At 45.7% G+C, this 13789-nt stretch overlaps 1 protein-coding gene across 1 annotated transcript in view; it reads right to left on the bottom strand.

Moving 5' to 3' along the window:
- The window catches only part of SYN3 (synapsin III), a 199969-nt gene that overhangs the window by 164180 nt on the left and 22000 nt on the right, over positions 1 to 13789 (bottom strand). The window contains exon 3 of the mRNA XM_035340631.1: positions 2239 to 2296. Within this exon, the coding sequence (XP_035196522.1) occupies positions 2239 to 2296 (58 nt within the window). The remainder of the gene's footprint in view (positions 1 to 2238; positions 2297 to 13789) is intronic.

Raw genomic sequence — 13789 nt, 5'->3', positions numbered from 1 at the left:
GGAAAGCGGTGTGGGTTGCTCCTGCCTTGGGAAAAGGCAAACCCACTTGTGGGATTGTCTTCGCCCAAGGACCAGGGTATACCTGGTGGGTAATGCAGAAGGATGGGGATATCAGGACATCTGGGGAGGGATGCCACATAGAGATGGGCTCGTGATCGAGGCCTGGACCTGACCAATTGAAGCCCTATGATGGGCTTCGGGACCCAGAGTGCCCTCAGCTGGAGGACCGTGACAACGGGAATGATAAACTCCCAATCGATCCTGAACATGTGCAGGATTTGCTGCTCCACCTGGATCCACATATCTCCATGGGTAAGGATGGGATTCATCCCAGGGTGCTTAAAGAGCTGGCTGATGTCATTGTGGGACCTCTCTCCATTATTTTTCAGTGGTCTTGGGAATCTGGAGAGGTCCCGGTAGACTGGAAGCTGGCAATTGTTGTGCCAATTTTGAAGAAGAGTAAGAAAGAAGACCCTAGCGATTACAGGCCTGTCAGTTTCATGTCAGTGCCTGGTAAAATTATGGAGAAGATGATTCTTGAAGTTATTGAAGTGCACCTGGGGGACAATTCAGTCACTGGTTCCAACCAACATGGGTTCATGAGGGGTAGGTCCTGCCTAACAAATCTGATTTCCTTTTACGATAAGATCACCCGTCTAGTTGACCAAGGGAAACCAGCTGATGTGATCTTTTTGGACTTCAGCAAGGCTTTTGACACGGTTTCCCATAGGATCCTACTGGACAAAATGTCCAGCATACAACTTAACAAAAACATCATATGATGGGTAAGCAATTGGCTGACGGGCAGGGCTCAAAGTGTTGTCTTAAATAGGGCCACTTCTGGCTGGCAGATGGTCACTAGTGGGGGTCCCTCAAGGCTCCATTTTAGGGCCAGTCCTCTTCAATGTTTTTATAAATGATTTGGATATAGGACTAGAAGGTGTTTTGAGCAAATTTGCTGACGACACCAAACTTGGAGGAGTTGTGGACTCGGATGAGGGTGGAAAGGCCTTGCAGAGAGATCTGGACAGGTTGGAGAGCTGGACGATCACCAGCCACATGACGTTTAACAAAAGCAAGTGCCAGGTCCTGCACCTGGGATGGGACAACCCTGGCTATACATACAGGCTGGGCAATGAGACGCTGCAGAGCAGCCCCACAGGGAGGGATCTGGGGGTCATGGTTGACAGCAAGCTGAACATGAGCCAGCAGTGTGCCCTGGCAGCCAGGAGGGCCAGCTGTGTTCTGGGGTGTATCAAGCAAGGCATTGCTAGTCGGTCGAGGGAAGTGATCGTCCTGCTCTACTCTGCGCTGGTGCGGCCTCACCTTGAGTACTGTGTGCAGTTCTGGGCACCATAGTACAAAAAGGACATTAAACTGTGGAGAGTGTCCAGAGGAGGGCGATGAAGATGGTGAAGGGCCTGGAGGGGAAGACATATGAGGAGTGGCTGAAGTCACTGGGCCTGTTCAGCCTGGAGAAGAGGAGACTGAGGGGAGACCTCATCGCAGTCTACAACTTCCTTGTGAGGGGGAGTGGAGAGGGGGGTGACCTCCACAAACACCAGTGATAGGACCCACGGGAACGGGGTTAAGCTGAGGCAGGGGAAGTTTAGACTAGACATCAGGAGGAGGTTCTTCACTGAAAGGGTGGTTGCGCACTGGAACAGGCTCCCCAGTGAAGCAGTCACTGCACCAAGCCTGTCTGAATTTAAGAAGAGATTGGACTGTGCACTTAGTCACGTGATCTAAACTTTTGGGTAGACCTGTGCGGTGCGAGGAGTTGGACTTGATGATCCTTATGGGTCCCTTCCAACTCAGGATATTCTATGATTCTATGATATGAAAATCAAAGATTTTAGGCTCAAATCAGGATGAGTCAGAAAACTTCTATAGCTCACATGCGGAATATAACATCACCAACATGCACTGTGGTATACTGCCTTTGCACCTTTTAGGCACACATACGGATCTGTGAGATAATCTTCCAATGGAAGAAATGATTGTTCCATCTTCAGAATAGAAAACTTAATTTTAAGGTGAAATAGTGACTGATTCTGCAAGGGCAGGGAGAGAGGAAATTGGTATTTTCACTTATGTCTTCCATAATGTTCTAAAATGGACAAATATTAAAACCCATCTCCAGTTCCTTTCTTCTCCCGAAGAACATCCACAGATTGTTGCTGAGACCTCAGCCCTGTCCACACACATTTCTTACAACCACATTCAGTTGTCACTGACCTGTTCCACGCGAATATCGAATTCTCCATTCACCTTCTTCCCTTGGAAATATTTGGCCCTGCACAAGAAATGAGAGACATGGGCATGGTTAAAGGTCTGGGGCTCTTATTGCATGCTATTTTGCTTCTGCAGTTCCGTTTCACTGAAGAATTCCTATCCGGGTCACAGCATGTTTTCCTAATTCCTGTTTTCTTTCAGCTTTCTGTTCTCCAGGAGGAACCTGCCAAGCCCGATGAAAACCACACCGGAAAGTTCCTTCAAAGCTTGTGACTGTTTCATTTTATTTTCAAGCTGAAAACCAAATGTTCTCCTAATCTTTTCCAGAGCAACAACTCTAATCAATGATTCTTTGCTAATCTTCTTTAATGCACAACCTTTATTCTGCAAAAGAAGGAGTGCAACGTATGGCATGCCATCAGAAACTTTTTCTCCTGATGTTGAGCAAGGATCTTTATCATCACAGCAGAAGTACTTGTAAAGCTTTTTCTCATGCTCTCTCCCTAAAGATTTGCTTTTCCATCGTTTGTCTTTCTGCTATTAATTTAGAGAAATAGTATATGCATCTACAGTGCCATGAATGTAGGATCTCCTGAACCAAGAAACCATGTTTGGTTTGGAACTGAGCAATGTCACAAGAAGGACCATTGCTTTGCACCTTCCAGCACCTCTGCTCCTAGCTGCCTAAGCTAGATAGACCACAGAGCACTTTCAGGGAGGGAAAAGCTGGCAGTTGTGCTGGAGAAGACAGCATAGGAAAAGGGCAGGCAATTTTAGCCTTTTTATCCATATTTGCACATGAAGCTTTTTATATTGATTAGTCAGCAGGGAAATTGCCAATAGAATTTCCCCTGTGAATATTTCCCTCAATTTATTCCCTTCATCAAACAGACTTCATAGAAGAAAACATGAACTTAAATTATTTTCTCAGACCCCCCTAAAATTTCAGGAAGATCATGTCGGTTCCAAAATGCTCTTCTATTTGGAAAGCACTGAAAACACAGTTAAGCCCTTCAAGAGCTATTTCCAGAGACAAAGTAACTCTCTGAGTTCTGTTTCCAATTGGCACAGACAGGACAGAATAAAGAAGTAAAGGAAAATGAGGGGAAGCCGGCTTTGCTCCCTATTTTATAGTATTAGCAAAAAAAGAAGCTGGCTCACATTTTTACTATGTGTCTATTTGTTCCAATAAAAGAGGAGAGACAGTAGGAAGGCAATTTTCCCCATGGCTGAAACACACCAGTTTTCAGCTGAATTCTCCCCTCCTCCAGCAATGTGAAATGTAAATAAAAAAGTTGTTTTGTTTTGTGATCCTGGCTCAAACCAAGTCAAAAGGTTTTACTTTATTAAGAAATAATAATAATAAAAAATGCCTTAAGTTTTCTGCTTGGCTGTAATGAGGGCATCTGCGGGCTGTATCATGCTTCCCTTCCCAGACAGCCCATCCATCAGTGTGGTGCTAATAAGACCTCTGCGTGGATGTTGGTGAGGGATGCTGTAACAGCCAGGTGTGACCAAGACTAAATGGCTCAAACAACCCCTGTCCAGTACGACAAGCAGAGCTCCGACCACATTTTCCCCTCTTTTGACTTTACGTGTTGCATGAAAAAAAGCAACTCAACAGACAGGCTGAGACATCACACCTGTAATGATAAACAGGAACGCTAAATGTGCTTAATAATTCCGTTGTGTTTCTAGAGGTATGGCTGAGTCTGGCAACATTCCTTGCTCCTAACCATGGGGGATATTGCTGGAACCAGCAACTTCTCAAAAACTGGAATAAGCTTTAAGTGGGCCCACAGGAACTGGTCTGAAATTTGAGGCGTGCTACTCACTGTTACAAGCTTGTTTTTATTCCCAGCACAGTCGTAATATATACTCCTTACCCACATTTATGAAACACACTTCCTCCCTCTATGGCCTCTCTGCTTTGCTGACCAGCTGGTTACAGACTCCTTGGTGCTGCTTTGCTTCAGCTTGTAATGAAGTGTGATTAGCCATGGTCTTCAGCCCGGTACAGATGGAGCAAAGAGGCTTCCACTGCCTAGTCCAGGAAATTACCCTCAACACAGTTAAAAAATCCTCTCTCTCATCTCAACAACACTGGCTCTGCTCATGGGTATGCACACAGAGGGCACATCCAGCACAAGGATTCATTGGAGTGACATCCTCAAGTTAGATGCTGCGTGACCTCTCCTTATCCCTCCTTCCATGCAGGTTGCCCCATCCCATGTCTCAGGTAATTTTAACAGCACAATATGTCACTTTCTTTCAAAGACAGCCCCCAGGAGGGTTAACCTGCTCTAAGTGTCCCTAAAGACTACAGGTGCTAAGCAATTTGCAGCCAAATATTTTGGTCAGCCCATCATTTTGACACAGCCCAGGGTAAGAATGAAACACTTCTTTCTGAAAACATCTCTGAAATGGATGGAGTGATGTTTTCAATTCGCACTTGGTGTTCCAGAGCCCCTGGGCAGTGAAGGCTATCATGCTGAAATGAAAAATGGTTTTAGCCTCACCCTGGAGTCCTTGAAATTAAACTGGAATCGTTGCTGATGCTGTGAAAACATCATGATGCCACCATGGCAAGGGGGAACATCTTTTGGCCAGTACTGCACAGCACACGAAATGGTTTCTGATCCCTACCTACAAGAGTACAGTGCACAACGGATAGAGGAAAGAAATAACACCGCTCTGATGGGGATGCAGGAGAAAGAAGGGCATTTTTTTTGCAGGTGAGACATCTGAGAATGTTCTCTTCTCCGGATCAACCTGAGCTTCTAGGTGGTGGGCTCCTCCAGACCTATTCCCAGGAATGTGACTTGCTGTGGGGTTATCTAGGCAGCTTGTAATGCAGCCATGAGCCTCTCCCACAAGACCCAGCTCAAATCCTTTCTAAGGAGCCTCAGAGTGCCCCCATTTACCTCAACCACAGCCAACCACCAGCAACAGGCGGAGCAGCTCATCACCCAGGATGGGGGCTGTCCCACAGCACTCCCAGCTTGGGACACCAGCCACACAAGCCCACCCCTCTCCTGGGCAGCCTGCAGTGCTCTTTGTTTTAAAGCATGTCAGACGTTGAAGCTGGCACAGCACTGCCTTATAATTTGGCAATGCAGGGTGTAGATGGGGTGGTGCACTTGCTGTGATCTCAGCAAATTAGCATGTAAACATGTTGTGATTGATGAAAACTGCAGGGCCACGCTCAAGAACAGTTCTTGGGTGGGATTGGCAGCGCTAGGAATTGTGTTTAAATGTGGCCACACCAGCTGGGAGAGAGGAAGCACCATAATAAACAGCCAAAGGTCTGCCCTGGCCCCCAGGGGAAGACCTTTCCTTGAACCCCTCTCTCCTTGCAACAAGGAAGCTGCACACCCTGGAAAGGGATAGGTTTTGTGGGTGCAAGGGCACCAGACAAGCATAACTTCTGCTTTCTGTCTCAGCCCTGACGTGGTTACAGGGCCACAGGAAACCTGATGCCTCTACTTATGAAGTAATTTGGAAAGAATAAAAAGGCTTGTTTTCCAGAGCTGCCGTGAAACAGTCCCCAGTCTGCCTCAGGGACCATGGCTAGAGGAAGAATATAAGCTATTTTTCAGCCAGATACAGAGTGTGTCCTGAACAGCAGCAGGGAAAAAATAATAATAATAAAAAAATGATGGTTATGATCAATTCACCTCAAACTACCTACATAAAAGAGAATTCATTGAAAATCCATGCATAACATTATTGACTTAGGTATCTGTGAAGCATCCTCCTGAGCAAGGCATGTGAGCACTGATGCAAAGCTTCAATCAGATCTGTAAGACACTTGAATACCAGCAGTAAATTTTATCCCTCTGGTGTAACTCACCTGTGAGCAGGGTAACGCATACTGCAGCCATAAGAAGGCTGCAAAAATCCATGTGCCCCCCTGCTCCCATGCCCATAGTCTGCAGACACAGGGATTCGGTCCCCCAGATGGCACCATGTCACCATCAAAGCCTTGTGTGTCCCCGGACCCAGGGGAGGAAAAGTTGTGGGTACGCACGCTGGGGTCAACCTGGAAACATGGCATGAGAGCAGCAACCCCTCTGCATGGCACTGGGGCTTCCAGCTATTCCCACAGCTCTGTTCGCTGAGTGAAGCCGAGGTTATGACACATGACACAGCTTTGAAGACAGGCTGGTATCTTGTATTAAATTCATGGGACTTCCTCAGGGTATCCTATAAAATGGCTTCTGCATTAACTAATTTTTCAGGATAGGAAGAGATCAAGAGAATATAGCTCAAAGTATCCTATAAGAGACTGCTATGGAGCTGATGTAACAAATGTCATTGCAATTGCTGGTAGCATGTCTTGGAGTAACTAGATGAGCAAATAAGCATTAAGCCTGAGCCCCAGTCCCCTGTGATGTGAATCAGGCCAGGCACCTTCTGGGGCATCGCTGTTTGACAGAAGCCTTGAGCTACAAACTCAGGAGCAGGTTTGTTCCTGCTTCCCAGAAACAGGCTCAGAGTCACGGTGAGCATGCCAAGAGGGGCACTGAGATATTGTGATAGCAAATTCCTCTGCACCCTCTGAGTTTGTGCCTCTGGAACAAGACACAAGCAGCAAAGAAAGGAAAGCCACTCTTTGGATGGAAACTGCTTCTCACCTGGAGCTCGAGGGAGTGGGCAAAAGACGGAGAAAGGGGTGAAGAAAAGACATCGGTAAATAAACTAAAAAGGATCAGTGGATAAATTCTGGGATTATCTGAATTATTTCCCTTGGAACTGCATTGCAAATATTTATCTCAAGCCCCTTGGGAAAATAAGGCACGTCGTTTCTTTCTGGACCGGCCTAAGAAAGGCCAGGCTAAAACCCTTGGAATTGGGTGTGGGGGCACCTCACGGAGGGAGGGCGGGGGTTGGCCACTGTACCAAATCCCCGTGTCAAAGGGCCTGGGGCCCAAGTGATGCACAAGGCACTCACTGTATGTCCGCATTGTCTCCTTCATAAAAGGGGCTGGGACTGGGAAAAAGGAGGCAGTTTCCAGGATACTGGCCAGCAGCCGCTGGAATGCCGCGACCCCCCCCAGCCCCCAACAGGCTGTAAAGGCAGTGGGGAGGGGAGGAGGGAGACGAGATGCATTTGTGCCCTTTTTTCTTCAGGGGTAAAAACAGGGGAGGTTTTCCTTTTGGGGCCAGCCCTCACCACTTATCCCCAGTTTTGCAGTTCCCAGCTGCAAGCAGGAAGGACTTCTGAGATGGTCAAGTCCTGACTGCCCTGGGCATAGGGAAGAGAAAAATCACTCCACGAGTGCTGGGGTCTGTAAGTTACTTGAGCTCTTGTCCACATCTGCTACAGCCCAGAGACCTTTACACTCCGATCAGGTGTGGGACGGACTAATTGGTAGCTGTTTTTTGTTTTGTAGGAGTACCTAATAAACCCTAGGGGGGTTGTTCAGGATGTTAAAAATGATAGATAAGCATGAGGGATGTGTGTTTCGACATCTCAGACAACAAGGTCTGAACTAGAGATTAAAAAGCCCAGAGGCAAGATCAGAGAAGGAAAGGGGACCCCCATTTTACAGGTGGGAAGGGAAGGACCAAAAGGTACATCTAAATTCTGGGCTCCTAAATACAATAATACTTTTCCAGGAGCTCCATGGACATTTCAGCGCCAGCCTGGGATGCAGCACTGCTGCACCCTGAGGTGACATTAACTTGCTCTTCCTGCTGTCACCGCCGGGGCTGCTGGAACCACCCAGCCAAGAGCCAGCTCAGCAGGTACGTCCTTAGCGCCCGAGGTCAGATGCCGAGTCAGTGGGAACAGACGTCCTCTGTTACCTTCTCGGAACAACCACAAGCCCGGCCTGCTCTGGTTACTGTAAAACAACCCCCGAGGCTTAGTTATGGGATCACACTATGGGAAGGAGAAATGCCTCTGTGCCTGCTCCTCAAGAGGTTTGTATCAAGCTGTGATGATGGTAGAGGGTTGGCTCTTTTTTGGACAAAGGAAGTCCTCACGAAGAGGTTCTTTACGAGGCCCCAGGTCCCACGCTGCAGGGATGGAAGAATTTTCTTGGCTTGAACACACACAGAAAGGGAAATCTGGGGGCAGGAAGGGAGAATGGCTTTTTAAGTTTTCTTTTGTGAGTCCTCCCTTTCTCTCAGGGCTAGAAGTTGACAAACGGAACCGAAAGCCTGTTTTCGGGGGAGACCTGGGCTGGCAAACCACCAGCACTTTTAGTGATCGCAGACACCACCATTCAGGGCATTCTTCCTATTCAGGGAACTGCGGAGTCCCACATAATGCTGCCCCCCCAGCATCTTCCTGTGCCACCTCCTGCTCACGAAACAGGGGTAATCAACGCAGCTACCCAAGAGAAGAAGCACGAGTGAGTGCAAGGCTTTTGGGCACGGCTTTTTGTATTTCTTCCAGCTGTCAGGATAGGAAGGACACTTCGCTGTAGGTCCGATCCGCCCCCCCAGGCTACCCTCTGAAGGGCCGGCATTGCGGTCACATTCCTCTTGGCCACAAAGAGCTGGGGAAGGGGGAGGCGTGCTTTAAGCACAACGCGAGGCAGCGAGTTTATTTTGCATATTATTCAAAATAGTACATTGCTGGCACACTTTCATGTTGCTAAATCTAGAGGGTATGGCCTGGAGCTGTTTGCGAGGGGTGTCATTTTGCTGAGGATTGTGCAATGCTTTGTCCCGGTTCCTCCTTGGAATGGAAGCCCACTTCTGACCTCTCTGAACTTTAGGAGTGGGGAAAGCAGGCTAACTCGCACCAAAGCTGAGGCAGGGCTGCTGGCTTTCAAGCAGAAGAAATCTGGCTTGCAAGCCTTGAGAAACACATCTGAGCCTTTTTTTTTTTTAAAAAAAAAAAAAATGTACGGGACTAGGCAGGACATTCTGAGGTTAAATTCTGTGCATTTATAGGAACTCTGGTAAAGCAATTAAGGTCCCAGATTTGACTTGCATTAGCATATTTATAACCTGGTGGGGAATGTTTTCCATATTCCTTGTGTCTATTTTTGTAATGATACTAATCCTTTACATTTCTGTATCACCTTTCACGCAGGAGGACTAGATCCCAAGTTGCTTTACATATGCAGGACAAAAATACAGGCAGACATGATGGTGATATACCTAAAACAGATTGAAAAGCGATGTGATAAATGTGATTTATTGAATACCTCTGACAGGCTTACCTCCTTCTCACCGCTATGCCTGTATGCTAGGGAATATGTCTAATTTTGAAAATCTTCATGCTGCTTCCAAGTGCACAGACGTACTCAAACAGACACACACATCACTGAACACAAGCATGCCTCCACTTTCCCTAAAATGGAGCTCAGCCCTCAAGTCACACTTGACATAGATTATAGGAATGGTAATATCGAATTCTGGGTATCTATGGATAAATAGTGAAAATGTAAGGCTTTTATCCAGATTTGTGAAAACATAAATTTCACTTGTAAGTTTTTTCAAATTATATCTTCATAGTTGCACAGAAATTATGAAGCTTTAGAACGTTATCCTTGTATAATAAAGGCAAATTCGTAATTATAGTCGGTTACCACAATATTAGTTGACTGTGGGTTTCTTACCAGGAATTACAAACCTTTGTAATTTAACCAGCAAATTCCTGAGGTCAAGCTTGCAGTATCAACTCTGAATAATAATAATAATGATAAATGGTAATGAAGTCCAAATTGAAAAGCTAGTCCATAAATTCCCATTATATTTCAGTGAGTTAAGTACAGGAATATTTCTCTGAAAGTGAGCTTTCGTATATCATCTTCAGCCTACTGAAAGCATGAAATGACTCATGATGACATTCATGGAATACTTTTGAAAAGCCATTCCTTCAAAAAAAAAAAGGGGGGGCTTAAAAAGTCCCAAATTACTAAAATTCTCTATGAGAAGAGCTATATTTTTGGACAAATGACATATTTAAGGCTCAGTATTATCAATATTATCATATACTATCAGAGTAAAAATAGCTTTATTTTAATGAAAAAGGCTGATAATCTCCTCCATCCAGTGAAAAACAGTAATCCTGTCAGGTCAGCCCATAATTAGACCTGAAGCATGACATTATTATTATACAAAGAGCCATTTCAGATGTATTAAGAGGATTTAATTCAGTGTTAATCATAGTTTTTCTCTTCCATAATTTTTAAATTTTTGGAGACAATATGTTCAGGCAAATCTGGCTGTAAATTAAATAGGAAAAAATACAATTTTGTGTCTCTTAAAATATTCTCAGTCTCTTTCTTTTGGTGACATATGGCACAATCCTAGCATATACAGCTCCCTCACATAGGGCACATGCATTTTGTGCAAGACAGCATAACCACTGTTAACAATTGAAAAAGCCTGAAATTCAGACAACACATGCCATTGTCACGAGATATTTCACAAGTGCAACAAAGATAACTAACAAATGCAACAAGAACAACTTTGTTATGCTGTCTGGTCCAAAAAGCAATGTTTTTAGCATATGTTGTTAATGGGAACCTTAGCTGTGCTTGATCACTTCCCAAATAAGCTGTTTAAATATGAAGCATTAGGCTCAGAAACTGAGCGCTTTCACAGAGGAGGTGCGTTAACAATTCACAATTCTAAATCCTGCTTGATCTGCTGAGACATTCAGCCCTGCAAGAGCATGATTTTACTTAACAGTGCTTTGGGCGAAGAAGTTGCCAGAGGTGGGATGTTTTTCTCCTGGCTGAGGTCAGGCTGCCAGAGTTGGCCCTTCTGCTGTTACATGGAGTCCTGCCATCCCCTTTTCTCATGGTCTCACTCCCTTAAGCTGTGTGTTTGCATGCACGTGTGTGCACATGTGTGTATATATTCGTGTCTGAGCTCCCTTTTTCTGGAAGCTGCTGTCGGTGGTTTGTGGACCCATTTTCAGAAGTCACCCAAGGCACAGTTACTACTTTCCCAGCCCACAGGTAGCACCCTCATTCTCTGTGTGGAGGTACCTGTCTGAGGAGTGCACCATTAATCACTGAAGAGAAACAGAGCTTTTCCATCGCATGTCGATGTGTGGCTTCTGTGTTGCCTCTGAGAGCTCTCTGTCAAAGCCACGAGCATGAGGGAGCCATACAGATAGTGCTTTCCTCTTGTGCACATCCTGCATGTGGTAGATTAACTCTGTGCTTCCTTGCAATGTGCTAGAGCAGGGCCTTGGAGTAAGATGGAAAATTTGTCAAAACATTGCCACTTCAGCAGAAAGCTGGGTGAGTTCCCTTGCTTTTAATAGAATGTACCTTTCTTTTACTGCTGCTAATGCAGAAAGCAGCTGATTGTATTCTGTGGAGTTCACATTATTTTTATAGTACTTTGTCTTTGGAATAAACCAGAGCATACTACATGCCAGGAGTGGCAAGGATTTTATGGAGGAAGACAGAGCATGGATTCCCATGGGTGTTTTTCACTTCCTCTACGTCTCCAAGATAAGTAGAGTGCTGTTCTGTGCCATCAGAGACAGAGTAGCTCCTTAAAAATAGATAGGATTGCCATTTGTCACTTTAAAGTGCCTTCAACATGCGCATGCCTATTTTGGTTGTTAGATCATTTCGTCATGCACTTGTGCAACACCTCGTCCCAATCCATAATTGCAGCTCTTTGTCTCTGCTGTAATACAAACAGTGATGATAAATTAATGTCTGGCTTGGCAATAATGCTACAGTCTCCAATTATGAGAAAGTGTTTTCATTTAGAGAAGATAAATCAAATGGCAGATTCCATCGTCTCTCATTCTTCCTGTCTGTGAACAAGCTAGTCCTTGTTGTAAACCCTTTGTAACTTTCTGTGGGGGAGGAAGCCCCCTCCCCTTAAAATAAGGGTAGCTCTTCAGTAGTTAGCTCTTGGGGATCTTTTCTAGTTAAGTTAACTAGTTCAAAAAGAAAAGGAAATGACCCTTTCTTGAAAACCAAATTTGGTTTCAGAAGTAGCAAGAACCAGAGTGGGTGGAAGAGAAACGCATTGCAGACATGATGCTTCTTCCAAACCCCAAATCACCAGCACTGAAAAAAACAATAGGTTGTTGTTGCCCACACTTCAGATTCTGAGGTTGTTTCTGTACATGATGCAGGCTGGACAGCCAGAATCTCCAGATTACCAGCTCCTTTAGATGTACTCTTGCAAGGCAAATGCTGCTGCCATTGACCTCAGGCTGGTCAGCTTGAGCTCACCTAACACGCTGGCTGAGACCAAGAAGATAACTGGCATTGCCTAGAAGTACGTTACCAAGAATAAACATCCACAGAGGCACTGTTTTCCAGTGTTGGTGTCAGGGCTCACTGAATTTCCTGGAGATGTGAGAATCAACTGCAAGTAGCACTCATGGCCTACTGGAGTGGTTGCACTCGTATTCTCTCAGAAAATACCACGGTACCATTAGGCTGGGAGACACTCTAGGCTAAGCATGTGTCATGCTAGACAAGGGTTGGTAATACTGTTTCCTCAGTTTTCATGTTATATGTATGCCATGATACTGTGATAAATGCATATCCTGATTTTGATCAGTGTCCTCACAACCTTAGACACATAGTGAAAGCAGGGAGCCTTTGCCAGCAGCATTATTTGATATCTGTAGGCCTGGATAGAGGCAGATTTCTGGGAGGAGTGAAAAGGGTCCTCCATCATTTGTAGAAACTGTTGAGTTACAGACAACAGGGGTATAGCCAAGACAGGAGGATGCACAGAGAGCTTACACACAAGCAGAGGAGTGAAGACAGCACGGGTAGCCTTACCTCCTCTTTATAACTCCCAGCTGCTGCTCCTTGGGCTCTGCAGTTTGCAGAGCACAAATCTGCATGACAGACCAGCAGCTGGGAGATATAAAGTCAGGGATTTGAATGCAATGTGTATTTTAAACCATGAAAACATTGCAAAGAAGTCCAACCCCTCCCCATTTTCTTCCCAGCCCGGACTACCTTCAGCACCATTAATCTCAAGGAAAAAAAACTTATTGGCCTTCGAGCTAGGGCTTTCCTCTCTGATTACAGTGTTTGGACTAAGCAGCATCGGCTAAGCTCCAGATGCTTGACTCGTGCATTAGAGGCACTCCCATCCCCAGCTGGAGGATGCTATGTTAAGGGACTGCCACCTGGCAGCATCTTCAAGGAACTGCAAAAAGCGAAGCAGAGACGGAGGTCAGTGAACCTGCTGGGAGACTGACAGGTGCACCCAGGAAGGAGAGGTCAGGATTGAACCAGAGTGGTGTTGTCAACTGAACAATCTTGCATTAACACGCTGCTAAAGTGCTAAAAGACACTAGGCTAGTGAAACTTTTGATACAAAGACCACCTTATCAGGGACTTTCCCACGGTAAAAAAGTTGTTTTTCCTTCGAGAAAAACCCCGCTGTTTCCTCTCTCCTACTTGAAGCTGGCTAAAGCAGCCTGACCTGGTTGTGCTCAGTCACTGCCCCTTTGAGTGAAGCAAAGGGAGCAAAGCAGAGCGCAGGGATCTTGCTTTGTGAAGAGATCCCCAGGGAGGCAGGTCCCACCTTGTCCCCCCCTCTCATCAGAAAGCAGAGAAGACCAAAGGCAACCACTTTCCTGAAGAGT

Source organism: Oxyura jamaicensis, chromosome 1 (assembly GCF_011077185.1).
Source record: "Oxyura jamaicensis isolate SHBP4307 breed ruddy duck chromosome 1, BPBGC_Ojam_1.0, whole genome shotgun sequence".
Classification (NCBI taxonomy): Eukaryota; Metazoa; Chordata; class Aves; order Anseriformes; family Anatidae; genus Oxyura; species Oxyura jamaicensis.
This window is presented reverse-complemented; position numbering and strand designations above follow the sequence as displayed.